Source organism: Gymnoscopelus braueri (genome assembly GCF_963280865.1).
Source record: "Gymnoscopelus braueri genome assembly, chromosome: 17".
Taxonomy (NCBI): Eukaryota; Metazoa; Chordata; class Actinopteri; order Myctophiformes; family Myctophidae; genus Gymnoscopelus; species Gymnoscopelus braueri.
The window spans coordinates 32,545,561-32,570,112 of NC_137617.1; the positions used below are offsets into that span (position 1 = coordinate 32,545,561).

A 24,552-nucleotide genomic window follows, 5' to 3' on the forward strand; every position below is an offset into this window, starting at 1 on the left:
ATGCTGTGGGTATGGCGTCAGCAGGCGAGAGGTGCAAATGAATGGAATTGCTATGGAATTGCTGTGGGCGTCAGCCGCGGAAGTAGCAATCTCCCCTTTATAAGAGTAGATACAATTGGGGTGGTTGTATTTTGTCTCCCTGCTCTTCTATAGACCACCCAAGTCTGACGTAATTTACACATCCTTTGTTTGTCTACCTGGTTCGCAGTTTTCCACCCCCATTCTGAATCCCATAGACATATTTAATATCGCGTCAAATAAGAACTGTGTTCCAAAAATAAACAAATGATGAATGAATGCGGTTTGACTCATGGATATGAAGCATCAACTGACGGTGAGAAAACGATAATGTTACTTCCGCCGAATTAGTTACATTTTCGCCAGAAACAGACTGTATCAAATATAAGTGACTGACTATCATAAACGATATAGAACCTCCTCCCTGACAATATCGCCGGGACAGTTTGTTTATTTTTGGACCACAATTCTTATATGAGACGATTCTAAGATGACCCAATGTTATTCTCCATAGAGAAATTACTTCCGCAAACCTGGGGATGAACGAATGACGTCAGGACTTCGGTGGTCTATTGAGACATTTAGATTGTGTCAAAGGTCATGTCTCACCTTAAGACACAGGATTATCTGACACAAATTTTGACCTGATGGTCAAGATTGAATTTATCCCCTGAGCAAGTAGCCTGGCATTGCCAGACTGATCCCGTTGGATTCCCTCACAAGTTCCTCCATGGAGGAACTAGTGAGTGAATCCCAACTGGCTCTATTAGCTCAATGGTAAAAATGTCAGCACTTGCGCAGGAAACCAGGTTCAAATCCGGGGTAGAAGAGGAAAGTTATAGTGCAGCTTTACAGTGCAGCTTTTAAGATATATTTGTTGGCTTTATTGGTAGTATATAGTAGATAGACAGGAAATGGGGAGAGACGGGGAGTGACACGCAGCAGAGGTCGTCAGGGTCGGGATTCCAACCCGCGACACGCTGTCATTCTGCATTGCAGCCTAGGTGCCCGGACTGCGAGTTGTTGGTGGTTAAGTGACTTGCTACGGAACGCTTCAATATGTAGATGGGCAAGCTGAAGGTCAAGGTAGAGTGCAGAGATCAGGCTGTCAAATCCTCAGTTCATTTATCCATTTGTAATTCAGTTACATCTCTACACACAACCGAAAAATATTTATTTAAATCTCAAATATAATGTGAAACAATGACGGCATAATATATTAACCACTTAAACAGAAGCAGTGACATGCAAGTGTGGTAACAGCAGCAACATCATAATAAGAGAAAAGGATTTTCAATAGCAGCAATGTCTGGGTTTAAAGTTCTGAGTGCAAACACATTGTTTGTTTTGTTCCATATGGCTCCAACAGTTGCCAGGGAAAACAACTGTTCTTGAGCCACAGGCATTGAGGCACCCCCCCCCTAAATATCTTCATGGAAAATAGCCAATCTACAAGCTCGCAACACGCTGGGAGCTTGTACTGTAGATTGGCTATTTTCACCAAATGTTCGGCCCAGAATAAGGACGCTAGGGTTCATGTGGTCAAAGTCCGTCCACACCAAGAACGATAACTATAAAGATGAATACAACTATAATGATGTGAGCATCAACGCTTATGAACGAACGATAACGTTCTATAAACATGTTACGCATGAGTGAGCTGTTGAAAGTGTATTTGGATAAATTGTTGTCAAATCGCTCTGAAAGTGAACCCCAACAATATTGTTCAGTGTCGTCGTTATACAGTAGTTGTGGTGAAGACCCCGCCTTCCTGAGTTAAGACGTCTTGTCCAATCACCAGGGTTCAGGCAGAGCTGGGTGTCTGTTGGTGGGAAAGGAAGAAGGTTCAAGGCCAGCTTTGAGAAGGTAATATAAAAACGACTACAACTTCTATATTACACAACAAAATCCTCACCGTTATCATATCAATTTGCAACTCTGAAAAATGGAATGCAACCAAATGGACCCATAGGGTCCATTTGGTTGCATTTGCACACTCAGGATTTCAGTATGTACTACTATGCACTAATGTCTTCTACCTGTGCATTTACATCCGTCATCCTGAGAGAGAAACAGCTGAAACTGTCTTGATTTAGGCGAAGGGTGGTGGGCACCTGCCCCACAATTTCCCATGTGTCTGTTTCATCATGGTACTGCTCGATGATAAAGCAAGGACTACATGAAGAGAGACAAAAGCCATGAGTGAAATCTCTCGTGTGAACAAGCAGCTACCTTTTTCCAGGCTTTCATGGAGGATCAGAATCTTACCTGTTAAAGCCCTCCAACACCGCTAGTATATAGATATTTCCATCCACCACAGCCACACCAAGCTTTCTGTAGCTGTAGCTGTGTTCTGTTTTCATGGGGGCACACATGCTCCACTGGTTGGTCTCTGGGTTGTAGCATTGCACCTTGTGCGTCATCTTTCCACTTAAACGCTTACCACCTATTGAGATAAACAGGAATTAACTAAATAGTAACTGTTGGTTGACTATTCTGTGACCAAACTACAGTGAAGCTGAAGTGAGTATTATGGAAAAGTATTATGGAAACAAGAGTCAATAAGAAAAGGTATGATACCTATAACGTAGATATTTCCTTTGAGTGTACAGACAGCTGAATCAGTACGAGGAACTTGCATAGGTGCACAGTCTGTCCATATAGATGTTTTAGGGTCGTACTTCCGCAGCCGGGAGTCTGATAAAACCACATTCCATAACAGCGACAACAAGGGCCCAGGAGGACACATGTCAAAACATGTCATTGAGCTACAGTAGGTGAATATGTAATAATAAAGGTTGGAATTTTTTTGTTAACTCATTGACTGCCATTGATGAGTACACTCGTCAGCTGTCCCGAGGCTCACTAGGGTTTCCCACTAGATGGCGCTGTTCGCTAACCTGGGAGTCACCATTTGACTCCCAGAAAAGCAAAGTAGCAGCAAATCACGTGACCGCAAAAAAAAAACTGACTGTTCATTTCCTTGTTTTGATTTGGAGAAATGTCTTATTCTGTTTCTGCTGCTTTTTGACGAAAACAACCTACATTCAACTGCCCACAACTATGGAACGGATGATCACGCGGCACGCTCCCCATACTGGAGATAAATATTCTTTGAGTTTTTAAAAGTTAGTGAAAACACTCGAAAATCGCTGGCAGTGGCTTAGCAAATTATGTTTTATTTCTGGCAGTCAAAGAGTTAATATGTTTCACATACATTACAAATAAACAACCTCATGAAAGCCAGCAGGCTGAACCTGAGGGTACATAAACCTGTTCCATACCAAAAACGTAGATCAGTCCATCTAATGCGATCACAGCAGTGTTGGAGAAATGTTCTGGTCTGCCGACAGACCTCATGTCCTGCCAGGTGTCGGTGTTGATGTCGTACCGTTCCACAAACATGGGGCTGTAGCTCTCGTAGCTGCCCACTGCAAACATATCGCCATCCAGCATCACCAGGCCTTGGTCCATGTTAGTTGTGCAACAAAAAACTGATCAGTAGAACTGATGACCGTGGCCACATGCAGCCTCTCCTTGGGTGTGTAACCAAGGCAAACCCATAGTGGTTATTAAAAAAGTTAAAATAAATGCCATAGTATGACAGTCTTACCAAATTCATTGCGTGCATATTTCATGGAAGCCATCTTCAACCACGAGTCACAGGAAAGGTCATAGCGCCACATCTCTCTACTGGTTGAACCATCAGGGAACTTTCCTCCAGCCAAATACAATGAAGAGCCTACAGTATGTGAGAGCATAATTTAAACAAGTTATGATTTGATCCTGAAAGAAATAAAGATCTTCATTGCTCAAGATACACATGTTTCTGCGCTCCTGTAGTTCACATATCTCGAGAACCGTCCCGACTGACCGACTTCAAACTCAGCACGCCGGTCACAGAGGACTCCCGGCCGCAAGTCAGTTGGATAGTTTATCCGACAGATATACAGTATGAACTACCTCCAAATAGTATTAATGGCTTCATAATTGAACCATCACAATAATACCCTTACCAAGAATTAAAATGTCCTTTCTAGCACTGCACAACATTGCTACAGCTCATTTGAGGGGCAAAACATTGTAGGATCGATTACAGGTCTACTCCATTCAACTCTGATGTTGCTCCTCACCTGACACAACCAGACTAGGCCTGCTTACAGTGAGGGGCAGACGTGCCAGACGAGTCTTCCATCGATTGATTTGGGGATAAAAGCTCACAACATGGTAACTCTCATTCCTTTCATACACCGTCAGCATTACTTCACATACTGTACAGAGGGATAGAAGATGGTTAATGGGTGACTGAATTAATCCAGGAAAACATTGTATGCCAAGTATAAACCTTGAAAGTTATAGTTAACTTTATGTATAAAACCTGAAAATATAAATATAGCTTGAATTATAAAATAAAAAATTATGAAACAATTATGAAGCCCAAATAGAAAACTAAACTCTTGGCAAACCCAAACTGCCACAAAAAGACAACTAACATAATTATTTTTATTGACAGGTATGTTTGCACATACTGTATGAGGAATTTGTGTCGGCACTGGAAATCCCAATTAGAAAAATTGCCCACCATCAGCTGCAACATGCATGCATGTGTGAGGCAGGGTACCTGTACACCTGCGTGGTCCAGCTCTGTGGCTGTAGGTCAGGAGATCCCGGTCCTTGGCCTCAGAGATCAGCCTCTGACAGCCCTGGGATTCTTTCACCACATCCAGAGACTCAATCACATCGTGGAGGTTGGAGGGGCTGATGTAAGGCAGACGGATCTGCTCTAGCACCTTCAAAAACAAATGGAACAATAATTATCTACCAGTTCAACTGCATACTGGGTGAAAAATTGTTTACATCGTAACATTTACATAGTGAAATCAGACCTGCCAACCTACCCAAAATGTTTTGAGTAGCACACTCATGCTCTTCCTTGCCACTTTGAACACGGTCATATCACCACTGACCGACCTCCATATAATAAGTTACTCAACATAGACCTCAGCAGTATCAGGCAGCCTGAATGCACAATGTATGCAATTGTCTATATATACATTAAATGAGAACAGTCAGAGTGCTCCACTGCTCATTAACACCGGAACACCTACCAATGACACCAAACACCATGAAGTCAAAGGCATTCACACATATGCATGTGCGCGTGCACACACACGCACGCACACACACACACAGAGCTTGGTAATTCAGGAATTCATTTGTTATGTAATTAAAGTAATACCAAACCAATTTGTGTTGATTGGTTTGGCTTAATTTTCTCAGCCTGCATATTGGCCGTTGTGGAACCGTTTTAATTTGTTTCTCAGCACGATAGTAATAGCAGGCCATCACACACCACCTACAGTATCACAACATCACAACACTAGATGAGCACTTATTTTCATTATGGGGTTTATACCTTGATATATACTGCAGTATTGACATTGTGTTGTAAGTTAACTTTATCCATTTAAATTCACAACACTAGCCAATACATTGCTCTGAAAATGTATATCCTTTGATGGGCCTGTGCAATTAACCGAAAATGTAACAAAAACCAACATAGAACCTCTCACCGACTTTGTGATGTTGTGTTGAGAGTTGTCATTTCAATCAAATCACTGGTGCACAGATAACGATTTATCTAATGAGGTTGAATCCATGTATCCATGTTTGTGAGTTCTCACGAGTGCCTGTCACCTTAAGGCCAGTCCACACCAATGCAACTAGTCGCAACTCCTTGCAACATGCAACTACTTGCAACTATTATCGCAATGGCAGTTGCCTTTACACAGCAACTGGTCTCGAGAGATCACAAAGCCATCAGTCCGAGACTGCAAGCTACAATGAAACAATGAATGATTAGTGACCTTTTCAAAGCTATGCCTGTGGGTAGGACACTTGTTTAACCACAACAAAGCAGCCTCAACCACCATCTCCTCCTTGGGCACATCGAGATCATCACTGGCAAGAATCTGTGTCACTTTCTCCACAGATAGAGAGAGGAACTCTTCCTAGGAGGAGCATAAAGAATACAGTAGATTAGCTGATAGATTTCCATACATCTTGAAGTAACTTATTCTCCTCTCTTAAGTGCCCACTGGGGGCACAGGTGGTTTGTTGAGTGACAAGGACATGTGACAGTAGCTGGTTAATATTCATCAAATCACTGACTGAATGTTTCTACAGACAAATACTTAGGTCAGTTATGGCGGTGACAGGTTGAGTAATAGTAATAAAACACCTTTAAAAAAGGTGAAGTAGGTGAGGTTAAGTAGCTCAATATTCTGATAGCAATCATTGCACTAGACTACAGTGTTTGTTCAGTAACGGGGGTCTCCCTGTCTCTCCAGCTCTTTAGTAAGAACAGAAAATGCATTTTCAGGTCGGGATACCAATTTGATACAATCAGGAGAGAGAACTCGTTCACAAGTGAAATTTGAAGTGATGACACAAAGACGTGAGCGGATGAAATTGGAACTTGAACACTATGAAATTGAAGCTGATAATTGATACTCTCCTGATTGGAAATTGGCAACCCACCTGAAAATATATTTTCTGTTTTATTAAACAGCTGGAGAGATAGGGAGACCCCTATTCATGAACAAACACTCGATATAGCAATGATCAGAATATAGAGCTTTAATCTTGTAACAACAAACATTTTGTTCAAACCAAAATACATCACTTACACAACACACTTAATATTTGATCAGCTTAGGTGGGCCTCTCTCATACTTATAAGTCACCACAGATTTAAAGGTGAAAACTTGGGAAATGTATGCATCCTTCAATGTCTGACCTGCCGGTAGATGACACTGAAGTGTATCAGAATATACTCCATGCTGCGCTGCTCCAACTTCTTACAGGAGTGGGCCTCAGCAATGCAGTGGATCCCTACACAGTTGGTTTCGTCCATGTGACACTCCATGTAATTCCAGCAGGCCTCTTGAACAGCCATGACATTAAGAAAACTTGCTGCTGTTAGCAGGGCCTAGACCAAATAAACAAAATATATTACAGTATCTAATTTAAAGCAGTAGTTTTCAACCTTTTCTGGATCAGGACCTAAAACAATGAAAACATGTTTTTCAATGTTCTAAAGAAAAAATACAATGACTGATTTTGACAAAAGGCACACACATCCTATCCTGCTGGGATGGTTGCTGGATCAAAAATTCTACATGAAATAACATCCGCACACCAGAATGCTGCTCCCAGTGTGGGTATTTTTCTTTATTAGTAACGTTTCGAGCAGGGAGGCTCAGAGCCTCAGACCTTACTCTGATTTTGTTATCAATAGTTATCAAAATATTAATGTTATATCATTAGAATCTTAGTGTTTTGTCAAGTATTTGGGGGCCCACTTGTGGTATCCTCATGGCCGACAGATTGAGAACCACTTTTAAAGCACTGATGCAAGTCAAAAATGGAGGCAATGAATAAGGTTCATTAATACATCACCTGCACATTTGCTGCGGAGATGACCACCTCTGAAGAATAGGCATAGCCCACCAACATCTCAAGCTCCTGAGGTTCTACTCCATTGATGGCTACCCTCAACTGTCGGGTCTCCATCCACTCAATTGTGAACATTGCCTGTGCGGGTTGAAAAGGTGAAGTGTTTTGCTTTGAAATGTAAGCCTTTATTTACATTGTGTCGACAGTTAACCGATTGTATATAGCATGATATTTGTTTCACAAATGAAAGACAATTCAGAATTGAATGTCATTCCCTTAATCAGTGGTCGAAAAAGTACTCAAATGTTTTACTTAAAAGTATCAATACTGCAATGTAGAAGTACTCACAAGTAAAAGTCCGGAATTCAAAATGTACTTGAGTCAAAGTACAAAAGTATTGGTATCAAAATGTACTTAAAGTATCAAAAGTAAAAGTACTAAAATGTTTGAAAATCGCGTTGTGACCTTGTAGATCTGCTATTTTCCTTAATAGGTCAATAAATATTACCATGGAAAGTTGAGGATCATCTGCATTTACCTCAAAGTAAGAGCTAAAGGAGGCTAGTACATTACGGTGACAGGGGAACTCCTGCCCTCCACAGCACAGAATCACATCACAGAAAGTGTTGTTTAGCCGAAGCCTATTTAGGCCATCCAACATCTCGTTGGGATGTGTCCCCTTCCTGAACACAAAGTCGTCGTCACTGGCATACACTGGAATCCTTTCAGCCATGTCTCTCTTTGGTAGACCAGCCTATAAAACAACAGTATGAGGGGGTGGGTGGAAGAAATGGTCAGCTATAGAGCGCCGAAGTCCTGACGTCACTGCCAATAGAGGGCGCTTTCCGCAGGTTCATGGCTTTACTTTTTGTATTGATACAACAGTAGGAGGGGGTGGGTGGAAGAAATGGTCAGCTATAGAGCACCGAAGTCCTGACGTCACTGACAATAGAGGGCGCTTTCCGCAGGTTCATGGCTTTACTTTTTGTATTGATATCCTCATTGGGGAATCTTAGATCACATTTACCCAAAGAGTAACACAATATAAACACTAGAAACGAGTCAAACAACCCAAAGACTACATTTCCCATGAACGCGGCTGCTGTGGGGTCAGTGATTTCAGACCCGGAAGTAGTAGTTCTTAAGACTTTTAAGGCAGAATTAATTCCATTTTCGCCAGAAACAGGCTGTATCAAATATGAATGAATATCATAAACGATGCAGAGCCACCCCCCTGACAAAAACGCCAGGGTGGTGTGTTTATGTTTGGAATACGTTCTTATATGACGTGATCTAAGATTCCCAAATGGGGATTTCAACACAAAAAATAAAGCCACGAACCAGGGAAAAAGCGCCCTCTAGTGGCAGTTACGTCAGAATGGAGAGGAATGACAGCGTGACAGTAGCCGTAGAATACGACTCTCGTAGACGTATTTATGATTCTGACGTTTTCAATCTACGAGAGTCGTAGGGTAGATCCCCCGTGGCCAACTGGACTATCAGCTCCTAACCCGTAGATCTCCAAACATGTACAAATGCAACAAAAAAAAGTGCTTACCCCCACGCCCCAAATGTTAACTCTTTCTACGGTATAGTAGTGCAATGTAATAATCCATATTTTTCAATAAAGAAGTGTTTTAATGCAGTCTGTCTCCCCCCCTCGTTAACTTCCTGTTTACATTTTTTGTATTTCCGGATGCGCTTCGTCACTACCGCCCATTGTGAACTTCCGACAGAATCGGCCACAGACGGCATTAAAACACTTGTTTATTGAAAAATATGGATTATTACATTGCACTACTACACCGTAGAAGGAGTTAACATTAGGGGCGTGGGGGTAAGCACCTTTTCTTTGTGTATTTGCACATGTTTAGAGATATACGGGCTAGGAGCTGATAGTCCAGTTGTCCATGGGGGATCTACCCTACGACTCTCGCCGAAAAACGTCAGAATCACAAATACGAGAGTCGTATTCTACGGCTATATGAACAGAATGGAGAGTAATGACAGAGTGACAGCATCACATGGAAGCAATCACATTAGATTATGAGGCATTATTTTGCAAGTCAAATAACTATGGAGCTTGACAACAAGATGAAAATGAACCACATCAATGCATGGCTAGCAACTTTCTTTTTTCTTCCCATCTACATTTTTCATGTCGAAAGTCCCTGAACTACATACTTAACCACAATTTTGCGCAAGAACAGAAACGTATATCAACTCTTAATTAACCCAGTGCTGATACCTGTGTTTTTTGCAACTTTGCACCTCCAAGAGAACGGTGGACACGGCCACGGTGCGTCTCGCTGGCTGTATACAACTGTTTAGAGTCCAAAAATCAAGTATCCACAAACAGACAGCTGCATACAACGTCAACACGGCGATATTCTTATTCTCCTTCAGACGCTCAAACTTACTTCTTCTTCTTCTGTCGTGGTTTATGGCAGTTGGCAACCAATTAAGGAGCATTACCGCCACCAGCTGGGCTATATATGTGACTGCGTCACAGTACAACTATATATAAAAGTGTCCACTCAACGTGACTAAATAAAAAGTCCACTCAAAGTAATCCCATTCCTTCCCAATTTGCACGCTCAAACTTACTGAGTGACAACAAACCTTTTCTGCCGCTTCACGTGTTCAAAGTCAGTGTAACACTAATTATGTCTGTTTTATGTTGTTGAAAGACTTTTCTCCATGGTGGGAAATGTCTCAGGACCCCACCTTCTTTGTATGATACACTTTTTGGGCAGAAAATAGAATGTGTCCACCAGAGAGAAATTATTTTATTTACTCACCATGCGCCCTCTAAAGATCTGCTCAGACCAGATCTGTAGAGGGCACAGGTGAGTAATTAAAATAATTAATAGTAATCATTTTATTTATTTTTAAAAGGTGCCCAGAAACACCAGGAGTTAAAGTAGGCTGCTGGAGCACGTTTTCTTTTTAACATCAATGCATTGCTGTGTTTAAATGTCGAAATTTTCCTCCTCCTAAATAATAAGACCAGGGTTCAATTTATTGAATAATATTTGTGGTAGAGCACTCGCCTTTCGACCACAAGGTCATGGGTTCGATCCCGGGCACCACCAAGTAGCACGGCTTGGGTGCAGCAGCAAGTCGTGCGGTAAGTAGTCGGAGCTGATGGTAGGTGTTGTTGCGCTCCACCTCAGCAATCCATCTCCCAGGGGTCTAGCGCATTGTGAAACAGGGATAGACTCCCTCGTTCTGGCTGATACCGACAATAAGCCTCTCCGAGCTATGTACTTACTTATTGAATAATTACCTGCATTTCTTCACGTATGTTTTACATACTTAAAACATTTTTTCTTTGATAATGGAAGTCAATGGGGCTCTTGCCCAAATGTGGAGTCATAAGTCATTGTGTGACCTACAGTTCAAGAGTTATAGGCCAAAAACGTAAAGCAGGCTGGTAGTGGTAGGCTAGCCTGCACAAGAAGTTTGGCCCTGATTGGTCCAGCAGTGTGTAATCACATTCCAAGAATTGTAGAAGATGCTTAGCTTAGGCTATTTATTGAAAGGTGCAGAAACTTATTTTAACCATATTCACACAGCGGCCATTCTGCTCTTACATCATACCACCCGTCAGAGTTCTTCAGAAACCCGCCTACCAGTAGCCTGGCTCCACCCCCTGAATCGTTTTCAGGGTCTGGTGACGCTGTCGAAGGCGGGTGTTTCTCGGTTGAAAATCTGTACGACGAATCGGGATCGGGATAATCCAGTATGAACCAATTGCCAAAGAGTCCCACTTTGGCCACGCCCCCATCTCAGAAATCGGCTGCATTGAGAGGGGTTTCAGACTGAATAATGGAGTGAAACTAAATAAATTCAGGCTGAGTGTCAGGCTAGCCTACCAGTGACATCATCGATAGGCAGATTTTATTTTTCAAACAAGATTTTTTATTTTTTATTTAGATCTTTATTAACGCGAGAACAATGGCTTCCATTATAGCATGCTAACTTTCCAGGAATAGAAAGCCTGCAGTGTATTGGCTTGGATTCCTCATCGATGATGTCACTGGTAGGCGGGTTTCTGAACTGTCCACAGCCCTCCTCTGAGACACAGAGTGAATAGACAAAAATGGTACCATATTATAAAGCGCATCAGTGAGGACCAATTATATGAAGATAGGTTGATAAAATGGGTGAAGTCGTCCTTTAACACTGTGATTTCAAATTAATCAATGTTCTCCAGAAAAAAAGATTCCATGTTGAACAACAAATGTTTTTTTAATCATTTGGACAGAAAGTGCAATTGGCTGATTAATCATTCTTACTTACATGGGTAATGGCATAATGACACAATGACAGAACCAACACATTCAGTGTTAAATTTGATATTTGTTCGATTGAGACTGCACCCGATTAGCACAGGAGATGTAGTTGTAATTTTAGAGCATGCAGAGATTTCAACAGTAACCGCACATACCTACTAGTATTGAGATTGATTTGCCATATTAAAATATAGAGAAAAAACAAACACTCTAAAAGGTCAAAATGGATTTGCCTGATTTAAGCAGCATTTGTTAAATACATTTTGCCAACCATTTTTCCATTATGCAGTCCAAGTGTCTCTACACAGTTGAATTAGTTCATTACATTACAGAAGCATTGCAAAAGCAAAATCAAACAGGAGCTCTGTGCCACCGCACATACATATACAGTAGCTATTTCATATTTACAGTTATGAAAGGTCCATTTTCTTTTCTTACTGTTGCTTTCTAAATATTTTTCACCTGAGTTCAGTCCTTGTAATTACCATGAACTCAACAGAATTTCTTTCCAAGAGTTCCATGGATGAGTGATGATGAAAACTGTCACATTCTAACACATTCTTTCCTTCCAGGTTCTCTTTTATTCAGACAGGCACACAGCCCCATTCTCCATTGTCTTGTGCTATCCTAGCAAGGCACCAGGATGCTTCGTCATTGCATACCGACAAACTGCCATCCATTGCCAAGAATATCCAACACATACATTAATCTACCATTATCCTCTAAACATCACGGGAAATTGTCCTCATTCTCAGCAGCCTGACCTTCGTCATGTACGAGTCAGTGGCGTACCCACTGTAGAGGCAGGACAGGCGGTCGCCTGCCCAACTAAGATCTCGTGTCCCCTAGAAAACCCAAATAACCCGAAAAGGTGTCATGCCTGCTTAATGTCCTCAAAGTCACGCATCCAACAAGCTTTGAACTGAGCAGATTGGACCTTTCCGTTCCAGAGATAATGGCCAAAACATCTTGAAAACGGCCACTTTCGCCGGTTTTCGAGTTGAAATTTCTTTTTTGGTTGTTTTTGGGGGGGCAAAAAAAAAACTCGCCTGCCCTAAATGTAATTCCTGGGGACGCCACTGGTACGAGTTCAGAACATCGCTGATGATGTGTGGAGACGATGGTCACTTGTCACGTAAGTACGTCTTCACAGTTTGTTAGGAGTCAAAACGTGGGGAATGGATGAACCGCAAAAACCGAGATGAAATCCATCTTTCAAACCTCAAGGCATGAGGCAGCCTCTGGATGGATGTGTTAATGTACAGTATGTTGAAGCCCGTATGGAGGTTAGATCTCTATGTCCACAGGCCTGATGTCCCCAGTCTTGTGCTCCTGGACCCAGAGCTCTCTGTCCTTGGCTGGGTCCACGCTCTGCAAATGTTGGTCCACTGGCTCCATCGTCTGGAGAGACAAGGAACAGCAATCAGTTGTGTGCATGATGTTTAGTGTATCCAAATCCCCAATTTGTTGTGCATAAAACTATGAACCTTTTTTTTGACAATGTGAGCTAGGTATAGGGGGATAGCAGAAGCAACTACATTAACATTACAACATTTGTATTCGGCATTCAGTCAGCTGTACATGTTTAAGGGGACCCAAGCACGCAGTCAGTGCATCTGTCCATTCATCCGACAACTCAAAAACTACTGGCTGCATTGCCATGGAAGACTCTGTGCACCTTCATGATCCAGAGAGGATGGCCCCTACTGATTTTAGCCCTTCCTCTACTGCCACTATTTGGCCTAAATTTCCATTTGCACCCAAGATATATCAAAATGTACAGGGCTGGAAGTACAAATTACTTATTTCCCCCATGAATATTGTTGAATCAACTCAACACAGATTGAACCAGTGCTATGGAAACTGAGGTTAAACCATAATTTGTGACCTTTTTTTTTGTCCAGACATTGCCGATCTCATTCTATGAGAAACACATTATATTGTCAGAAAACAATAGCGGTGGAGGTGGGACTTTATTATTTAGCATCTAAATAAATCTCAGGTAACCTGCTCATTTAGGTTTACTGCATCAGATTCATGTAGATAAGAATGATTACATTTCATGTTCAAAGGCAATAAAAACAAATTTCAGGCCCAGGGGCCACACAGACCCACAGGCTGGTGAGATACATTTTGTTTGCACACTACCCATTACACTATGTTTTATTGGAAAACATAATAGTATGATTTTTGAATTTTTAAAATGCTATAGCATAACATTTTAGTAGCGTTCGTTTATTGGTGTGTACCAATACAAAAAGTGGAAATGTGAGTACTTTGTCCAAAATTTGGATTGCGCTACCTTTTGGGGATTTTTTAATTCCTGTTTTTGATATGTACTGTATACTGGATTTTGGGTCTAGCACTCCACTGAGAAAACCCCTTGTTGATGCGCAACCTCTTTCTCTTATTCATAACATTTTAGTGTACTAGTATAGTATGACTTTTCCTAGTTAAACTGTATGATGTTTTGTATAATAGTATAATAGTAGAATGAAAGCACAATAGTCTAGCATGACTTTAATACTATAGTATCACCTTTTATTTGCAGTGGACAACATGTGCACAGACCCAGTGGACAATATGTAAATATTAATATCTCTCTCTATTAACCCATTAAGACCTGAAGCCGATTCTACAAATGTCTTCTAAATCCCAACAGTATTCTGAAAAAAAAACGTATGTTTCTATATCAGTGGTGCTCAAACTTTTTCATGTCAAGGACCCCCCAAATTATATGTATTTGGCCGCCGACCCCCCGTCTCAAAATATTTTGTTGTTCCAGTTAAAAATGTTCGCTTTAAAACAATATATATTCCAAGATTTGCACACATTTTCACGATTTCTCAAAAATAGCTGATCTACAAGCTCGTAGCGCGGCACTCGGCGTTGCAGGTCTTAATGGGTTAATCACGAGTGCATAGATAGAGTGTCTGACCAATCACACACGATGGTAAAAGAACGCAAAAGAACTTCAGCAAGGCAGTGCCGAAGTTCTTTTGCTCTGCAATGATGTCATTTTGTTCTTATTGACCTGCCGAAGCAAAAAAAAAAAATTCTAGTTGAATATGTATTGTCTGGAGGTATCAGTTTGACTTACACTTTGGTTGAACATGTCCGTCTCATGACGCAGGGTGGTGTACTGGCACAGATGCTGTCTGATCATCTCCACCCTCTCCACCTCCAACCGCTCCAACTCCTGAGAGGGGACAAAATCAGACACAAATGAAAAATACAGATAAATATCCTATGCAAGGGATAATGCATGGGGAGGTGGTCATTATTGAAATTTGAAGCCCGACAGGGTGATTATGTCATAACCAGCTTAGATCATAACCAGCTACTACAGCAACTTAATAAATACGTAAATAAATGTACCCAAAAGTAACAACAAAACAAAGTATTTCCTTGCTTACAGCAATGAAAGTATTCCATAAGTATTGGGCTGGGCGGACAAGTTCGCCTCGGAAAACAAATGACGGTATTCCACAAGGTAACCGGAAAACTCGCCCCAAAACACACTCACCCCCCATTCTATATACCGCCAATTTGCCTGTAATACCGCCGGATTTGCCCCGGGGCGACTGTGTTTTGGGGCGAGCGTTTTGGTATTCCCCCGTTGTTGTGCCACGATAAACAAGGTTTATGCAGTGGATCAAATAGAATCACTTTTCGGTTATTGCATCGTCTATTTCTCACTTCAAATGTTTTCAAAAACATTCTTGAGAGCAACGTTTAGTTGTAAATGACATTGGTTGTTTGTTTACATGGCTGTCATGTTGGATAAAGTATAAAACCAAGCAGCGCAGGTTGGCACGAGCAGGTGCTCTGAGTCTCTGATTACACAGCGGTCCGTTATAGAGCTCATCGGTCATTATCCAGAAATAATGACTGATGACTGACCAATCAGAATCGAGCATTCAACCAAGCCGTGTAATAACACGTAGGTCAGCAGGACCTTGTTCTCTAGCAGTAGAAGTGTAAACATAATGTTTAATGCTGTATTTATCAGCACAAGCAAAAGGCTTGCAGGTAACTTATGTTGAGAACGGATTGGGCCAAAAAATATTAAATGCAATCCAATGCAATAAATATTAAATGCAAACGATTTAATCATCTCTGACCTACAGCATTTAGTCTTTTTATTACAGTACAGTACCTAAGTAAATGTTCTTAGTTACTTTACACCACTGGCGGCTTCTCTAAGGGTCAATGATGTGACCTTGCTGGACAGGTCTCTAACCACGTGGCAAACGTACAGCCCACATCACAGTATGCCGATTCAGAAATATTAGACACATGATGGCTACTTACCAGGCTTGTAGTGACCATCTCTTCAAACCACTTGGACTGAGACTGGTTGTAGAGGTCAACACACCGCATCAACTCATCTCCTATCAGAGGAAGCAAAAAGAAAGAGATTATAGTACTCACAGGCAGCTGACTGTGTTGTTAGTGAGTCCACCACATAACTGCAACAGGCTGGTTCTTACTGGAGACGTGATTTGCCCTTAACCAAAGAAATTCAAAAATAGCTAAAATAAAGATCTACAAGCTCACAATGCATTGCAACGTGTTGTTGTGCTTTTAGATTTGCTATTTAAAAAATGTTAGAATAGGGCACAAGTAGTTAATCTCCTCTCGCTCATATAGTACATGCATATTGTGTCCACTAGGTGGGGTTAATGTACCAATATTCAATGATGAGCAGGCAGGCATATCACACACACACACACACACACACACACACACACACACACACACACACACACACACACACACACACACACACACACACACACACACACACACACACACACACACACACACACACACACACACACACACACACACACACACACACACACACACACACACACACACACACACACACACCAAAACTGCACAGATAATCTCATGGATAGACATAGCTATAATTTTAATACCACATATCAAGATGTGACACACTGTATTTTCTTCAACTTGTATCCTGACTGCTTGCAGCCTGCTGACGCTTGTCAACAACACCAATTTGCTTTATTTCTCTGTATTACTCTTCTTTGAGATTGTTTAAACGTGTGTTTTGTTGTGGTCAGACAGATGCGTTGTCTTGGCGTGGCCGCCCTCGCCCTCACACGCTAGTAGTCATCACCAACACCCAGACCTTATGAACACCATCAACAACTGCTGTTGTTTTTCCTCACTGCTTGCAATAAGCAGTATGGAGGAGGTATCACTGTGTGTGTGTGTGTGTGTGTGTGTGTGTGTGTGTGTGTGTGTGTGTGTGTGTGTGTGTGTGTGTGTGTGTGTGTGTGTGTGTGTGTGTATATTTTAATTTAATTTTTCTTTATACATGTAAAATCCCGCTGAGATTCAAGACCTCTTTTTCGAGGGAGCCCGAGGGAGCGTGTGTGTGTATGAGCGAGCGTGTGTGTGTGTGTGTGTGTGTGTGTGTGTGTGTGTGTGTGTGTGTGTGTGTGTGTGTGTGTGTGTCTATAACAGGGTTGGAATCTCCCGGTTCTGGTGCTTGGCCGAGGTATGACATCACACTCTGGAGGAGGTCTGCATCTGTTTATTCTCACCAGTCACTTAGCCCCTCTAAAGCCACAAGCCTCTTAAAAACTTTACCAAACAACCAGGCTCCCGTTAATGGCTCCCTGTCCGCCCCCCCCTTTACGTCTCCTCGCACCCGCTCTTGTGTTCACGTTGCCATGTTTTCAATGGTTCACGCAGGCAGTAAGTAGAAGTCCCCTATTTTCACTTTACCTTGGCATGCATGTGTGTGTGTGTGTGTGTGTGTGCGCGTGTATGTGTAGAATCTGTGCATCTCCCCATGTGTGCATGTGTCTCCGCAAGTGTCTATTAACCACTTTAGCCCCGATGTACTTCGACGAATAGCAAAAATAGCAGATTTTTGGACCATTTTTGACAATTCTCGGCTATAATGACTTTACCGAAATAAGGACGCCAGGTAAGGTTTGAAAGTGGTTACTTGTGTGCATAAGTGTGTGTGTGCGCGTATGTGCATGCTCGCTGCCAAACCCCCCCCCCCCCCCCCCGGAGTGCTATGGAGATAACCCACGCCCAGGTCTCCCTGTTGGGTCTGAACAGCAGATTAGCCGAGCCAGAGCGATGTTTCTGAGCGTTCCCCCCATTACAACTCCCCGTCTGGCTGCAAACTGCTGATAGGGCCCATGACTCATATAAAAGACAAACACGGCATGTAGATTCATGGCGTCTCTCCAGTGACCCCGGTCAGAAACGCAGCAAATATAGTACTAGTGGGATAAAGCTAAAAAAAAATAAGGCCCAGTTACTGTAGATATAACCCTTTACCACTTCTTACATAACCGAGCTCTGTTAAGTATGTGTCAAACTGTCAAAGTATTTATGTCTGTAGCTCATGTGAATTCATAGCCCACGACCCCTGGACATAAACCAACGTTGATTGCTATGAGATTTCAGATAATGGGAGAGAAACATTCTGGATGGCAACGTTAAAGTTTGAAGGATGGTGTAAAGTGCAGATGCACGTCGCTCTTATACATGGACATTACATTTGGTTTGTAGGGACAGGGAGTATTTTCTGGTCCCCGGAGGAGGAGGGGAAATTGCTTTTATTGCTTCCCCCGGCAGATGGCTGCTCAGATGGCTCAGAAGAAAGAAAGGAACGGGCCGTTCGGGGTTAAGTGTCTTGCCCAGGGACACTTCGACACATAGAGAGGGTGAGGGTCGAACCGGCAACCGTGTGACGGCTTTGTTCAAATGAAGCGTCACTGTGTGCACTAATCCACTGATAGTTAGCATAAACCCAGGCTAGCGGTGTAACTTATTATACTGTTTCTTAAGATCTGGTCCGGGGCTTACGGGTCGGTTACATTTGTACACTGTCAGAGTTAAATTAACACCGATTTTACAGTGTAGATTGGGGTCTGAGAGATAAAAGAGAGGGAAAAAAATAAAAAGATATCAAATGGTGTGGCCTAATGGTGGCCTAATGCATTGGTTCTCAAAGTCCAGGGGTCCTTGAGGGAGTTCCAGGGGGTCCCCAGCTAAATGATGGATAGTTAGGAACCAAATGGACCCTTATGGGTCTGTAACTCAGAGTGTACAAATGAAATTAATGTTAAATTGGGGTCCCAGAGATAGAAATGCCTTTAAATGGGGGTCCACGGGCTAATAAGTCAATTTGGGCACCACTGGCCTAATGCATATCAAACTGGGGGTCCTTGAAGTTCAAAAGGTTGAGAACCAATTGACCAATTAGAAAGACTGTGACCTCCACGGGTAAACCTATGGTTTGCCCTTTGACCCCCGGTGCTGACCTGCTTGTGTGGATTTTCTGCGGGCCTTCTTAATGTCTTCTTCAGTCTTTTGGCTGAGTTTGATCTCCAGTTGTTGACTCTTCAGCTCCAGGTCCCTCTGTCTGTCTGCCAGAGCTTTACGTGCCTAATAGGGACATGGACAATAAAGTACAGTGTTAATAATAATAATTAAGAAAAATTATAACAATAATAACGGGGGGGAAAAATTATAATGTATAATCTTTTAAATTAAACAAGTTCTTTTTTATATAATCTTGGTATATTCATACATAAAGATGTTTTTTGACAACTTTTGTAAACACTATTAAACACAATTTGTATTTGCGAGTGTCTGCACCTGACCCTCATGACAAAATGACGAAATGTACCGGAAATGTATTTATATCTATACATTTTACTGTTAATACATTCTATTTCTGATGACTTACAAAATACCCTTGGGTGAGCACTATACTTCCGTATAGACAAACGCTTCAATGACAAATGAGCTACAAAAAATTATGTTACACACGGACAATCTATAATCTCTCCTGATCAATGAGAGTTGATTAGCCCATTCAATCCGGGAACACATCTGTCATTTTAGATTTCTTTGGCTATTCAAAAATAGCAGATCTACAAACTCATAGCGTGGCACCGAGTGCAAAAAAGCAAAGATTTGAGTTAAAAATGTTGTTTCAAAAACATATATACATTCAAAGATTTGCACAAATGTTCAAGATTTTTCAAAAATAGCTGATCTACACGCTCATAGCCACGCTATGAGCTTGTAGATCTGCAATTTTTGGAATAGCCATAACGGTTATAGCTAAAAGCTCAAATCTAAAAGGACACAGACGCGTTCCCGGGTTGAACGCGTTAGTTCATGTGAGGGAGACGGCCCTTGTTATTAGTGCACAGATGATGGATGGTACTGGGACAGATCTGCGGTACCTCAGGCCTTCAGCCAATCACCTTTGATTATTTTTAGACATAGAAAACATTCCAGGGATGGGAAAACGGTCCTCTATTTAGGGGAAGAATTGTGGAATTTTAATTGCCAGCGAGAAGACTAGAAATTCTGGCGCCGCCGTTACACAAATCTTATTGCAGTGTTTTTTTCAGCCTTTTCTGGATCAGGGCCCCACTTGAATATCTCTAAAGTGTTCTGCCGCCCACCCATCTGACCACTTAACTGTACTGTTAAGTGGTCAGAATGGTGGGCCGCGTTCATTTTCAGATCAATCAATCGATCGAGTCCCGGCTTGGATCAATGGAACCAACATGGTATACTTTCAGTTCCTATTTAATTCGGTAACTTTTTTGAGTTTAAAAAAAAAAAATGCCACGTCACTTACATATATTTTTATATCCATGTTATATTATCACTAAAATGTGTTTAAACAAAAAATACCACGTCACTTAAATATATATATCCATGATATATTATCACTAAAATGTGCTTTTCTGCCTTTATTGATAGAACACAGTAGAGAGAGACAGGAAACGGGGAGTGATGCGCAGCAAAGGTCTTCAGGCTTGGGAATCTAACCCGCAACTCACTGTTAGGCTGCTTAACACACTCACCGCCAAAGGGGAGAATTCTCCCCTTTTCAGTCAATGGTGTTTACCGCCAAAGGGGAGAATTCTCCCCTTTTAATATTTTGTTTTTTATTTTGTTTTTGAATTCCTAAAATGTTTATCTAATTTTTGAGTATACATTTATAACCCTAACCCTAACGAATTAGGAGATATAAAAAAATTAATTAAAAAAAATCCATTCACTTCAATGTTAAAAAATAAACGGACAAATAATTCACAATTTTTCTATAAAAAAATGATTAAAAACCCCGGCAGTGGGTGATTTTATTATGAATAAACTTTGGCGGTGAATATGTGGTATGCGCCTTAACCGCTAGGCCAGCGGCGCCCCAAAATCTTAAGGGTTTTGCCAATCATTTGGGGGGTCCACTTGCTGCACCGGTCCACAGGTTGAGAATCACTGTCTTATTGCGTCGATCTAACTAGACCTTTCATCATAAGCGTGTGGGTATGGACTCTACTGCACCTTCTCCACAGACGCATAGCGGCCGACCAGCTGCTTCCGTAGGTCAGCTATGTGGTGGTCGAACCTCTTCATGTCCTTCTTAAAGTTGTCCCTGAATGACAACAAGGGCTTCTCCACCTCACTTTGGAGCTGCAGAATCCACAAAAAAAAAAACGTTATTATAAGCATTAAGTCAACTGCAAATGAAAAGGCAAGTCAACGTGTACATTTTTAGGGCTTTTGCTTCATTTGGGTTCAGGCAAATACCATTCTTTGTAATCCATAACAACATGTTGTCAGTACAAGCGTGTTCATTCTGACACAGCTGTCAGACATAGTATAATAAGTTTGGTCTCTTTTCTAAAATGAAGTAGCTCGAAGCTGACTTTGACTTTAACTCCGTTTCCCTTTCATTCAGCTTAATGCCGTCGTCTCGTCGGGATATGTGTAGGAAGTAATGACTCCAAAAACTCATTATATAGAATATATAGAACATATGACGAAAACGTTTTGCCTTCAGAGTGAACGGTATACTCAAATTACATTTCGGACTTTATTCAGTGACCCTCGTCGTGTATCATGTTCACTGTTCTTAAAATGAATGTGCAGACATCCCTGCCCAACCCCCCCCCCCCCCCATTACACTCCATTAGACTTCTGATAACAAAATACATCTGTGGAGGGGCAACCTCAGAGAATGAGGCGCAAAGTCCAGATGCAAGTCACTGCTAGCAATGCTTGGAAAAAGTACTGTTAAGCTTCAGCGTGAATGTGTCCACACACACTCCAACTTACAGCCCCCTCCCCCGCACCAAGAGCGATCGTTCCCGTCCATTCACGACCTTCCGTCTCCCTCTCTCCTCCCTCCCTAAAACTGGAGATGTGCTGCATGCCGCACATCTGCGCCTCTCCGTCTCCCTAGAGAATTACGGGCGCTGACGTCGTTTCCTCTGTCGGCCCCAGCTGTGCTCCTGACCCCCCCTCCACCACCCCCCCCCCCCCCCCCGCATCCCCCCGTTCTCCCTCTGTCTCCTCCTGCGAGGAGACAAACTCATCACACTCATCGTCTCTTCTTTAATGCCACGTTTGGTTGCATCACACCCCTTAAGACGAGTCTTAATTGAGTGTGACCGAACCACAGAGCAGAGCAGTGGTGGAAACTGAGTAACTAAGCACATTTACTCTAAGTACTAGTACTCAAGTAGGCCACAGTTGTGAGGAACTTTTACTTACGCTTGAGTATTTCCATTTTCAATACTGCGTCTCTTTCTATTCCACCACATCTCAAGAGGCAAATGCCTTCCTCCACTACAACTATCTGACAGCTTTAGTTACTTAGTTGGTTTGCAGATTTAGATTATTATACTACAAAATATAAGCCCTATTTACTCCCTAAATACTCCTCCTCTGCGTTTGTAAGACCTTTGCGAGGCTCCCATTCATTTCTCAGGCTTATCACAAGACAGAATGAGGCTATACGGATCAATATATAGATATGGACAGAATGTAAACGTAGGCATGGAGAGCAGAAAGGTTGCGGTTCATTTATTAACCCATTCAATCTCTGTCATTTTAGATTTGTTTGGCTATTAAAAAATAGCAGATATACAAGCTCATAGCGCGGCACCGAGTGCCGCGCTATGAGCTTGTATATCTGCTATTTTAGAAAAATCGTGAAAATGTGTGCAAATCTTTGTATGTACATTTTTTAAAGCGAACATTTGTAAAATATTTTTTTGTTCCAGGGACCTCCAGAAGCAAAGATTTGAGTTACAAATGTTTGCTTTAAAAATATATATATGTATTATTTGCGCAAACTTTCACGATTTTTCAAAAATATCAGCCGCGCTATGAGCTTGTATATCTGCTATTTTTTAATAGCCAAAAAAGTATAAAATAATGGTTTAAGTGGTTACACAGACTGCGTCCCCGGGTTTGAATGGGTTAAAAGACTTAAACGCAGCGCAGGTACCTTTGAGGAGAACTTCAGGTGAACTTCTGCCTCGTCGGCCAGGCTTTGCTTCAGCTGGGTCCAGGCCTCCCCCAGGGTCCTGAGAACACATCACATGACATGTGGGGGTTAGAGAGAGAGAGAGAGAGAGAGAGAGAGAGAGAGAGAGAGAGAGAGAGAGAGAGAGAGAGAGAGAGAGAGAGAGAGAGAGAGAGAGAGAGAGAGAGAGAAAGTCAGTGTGAGAGAGAGAGGTTGAGATCGGGGGGAGAGAGAGAGAATAGAAAGGAAAGGGGGAGAGTAGGAGAGGTAGTGAGAGAAAGTGTGTGAGGGAGAATTTAGATAGCCAGCCGCACATCCAAATCTCACACCAAGAAGACCACACAGACATTAAAGAAAGGGAGAGAGTGGGGGGTACGGAGGAAAGAGAAGAGGGGAATTAGGGGGTCGTGCAGAGGAGGAGAGAAAAAAAGGAAAAAGACAAGCTGGAGAGGTGGTAGGATGAATCCTATCACGCGCACACACACACACACACACACACACACACACACACACACACACACACACACACACACACACACACACACACACACACACACACACACACACACACACACACACACACACACACACACACACACACACACACACACACACACACACACACACACACACACACACACACACACACACACACACACACACACAGAGGGTTCACCGGCGAGGCCAGTGCAAAAGTTCACAGATACACCAATAAGCAGTAAATCTGAGAGCCGAGCGGGGGGGCCACAGTCAGTTCAGCCAATGATTAGGATGAGTGGGATACGAGATGCCTGTACAGTACAGTATGTCTCCTCTCAGCGCCATGACTTCAGCTTCACAACAACAACGCACCGGGTGCAACACAGCACTGTTGTTCTGAAGATAAGCGCTGAAATGAAGTCACTTTGTTTAACTTAGCAGTCTTTCATCATGACTTATTCCCATCATTACGCGGCACATCACACTGGACTGGAGAATTCAATCAGCGTTACTAAAGCAGATGGACATTTATTATGGGATGAGGCTGGTATTGACCGACTCACGTGGTGGTTATTTTTGCTCTTACTGTACATCATATTCAGGTCGGAGGGGGGGAGGGGTTCTCAAAGTGGAGTCTGGCAGCAAAATTAGTTAATGTCGCATGAGTTTAACCCCTTTAACCCTACATACTGATACTGTACGGCTATTTGAGACACTATTTCAACAACAATGATCAAGACACTAAGAACACCGACCTACAAACTCACAATGTGTCGCAATGCGACTGAATTGTGCCATTTTCTAAAAAATCTTGAAGAAATGTGAAACTTTTGGAATATTTCTGAAACATTTTACCGTCACAAAACTTCTATGGGGGTCCCTGGCACAAAATATTTTCGATGGGGGGGGGGGTCCGCGACCAAATACGTCCTTGACATGGAGTTTGAGAATGACTGT

At 42.2% G+C, this 24,552-nt stretch overlaps 2 protein-coding genes across 6 annotated transcripts in view; both read right to left on the reverse strand.

Annotated features, from left to right (window-relative positions):
* Nucleotides 1–1,105: 1,105 nt before the first annotated feature.
* Nucleotides 1,106–7,593, reverse strand: LOC308105087 (kelch-like protein 23; the record flags this gene model as incomplete). Its single annotated transcript, XM_080455719.1, has 11 exons — nt 1,106–1,840; nt 2,058–2,193; nt 2,287–2,464; nt 2,599–2,715; nt 3,303–3,482; nt 3,632–3,760; nt 4,152–4,289; nt 4,640–4,808; nt 5,886–6,029; nt 6,818–7,009; nt 7,480–7,593. 11 exons carry the CDS (start codon nt 7,591–7,593, stop codon nt 1,823–1,825), a joined length of 1,515 nt encoding a protein of 504 aa, XP_080311845.1. The 3' UTR covers nt 1,106–1,822.
* A 4,118-nt stretch (nt 7,594–11,711) lies between these two features.
* The window catches only part of gas7b (growth arrest-specific 7b), a 57,975-nt gene continuing 45,134 nt past the window's right edge, over nt 11,712–24,552 (reverse strand). For 4 of the 5 annotated variants that reach the window (XM_080454522.1, XM_080454521.1, XM_080454524.1 and 1 more), the window contains 6 exons: nt 23,098–23,176; nt 21,147–21,275; nt 19,100–19,223; nt 16,089–16,168; nt 14,875–14,973; nt 11,712–13,175 (listed from right to left, as the gene is read on the reverse strand). In XM_080454522.1, the coding sequence (XP_080310648.1) occupies nt 13,062–13,175; nt 14,875–14,973; nt 16,089–16,168; nt 19,100–19,223; nt 21,147–21,275; nt 23,098–23,176 (625 nt within the window). In that variant the 3' untranslated portion in view covers nt 11,712–13,061. The remainder of the gene's footprint in view (nt 13,176–14,874; nt 14,974–16,088; nt 16,169–19,099; nt 19,224–21,146; nt 21,276–23,097; nt 23,177–24,552) is intronic. The other variant, XM_080454523.1, reaches the window with a different exon arrangement.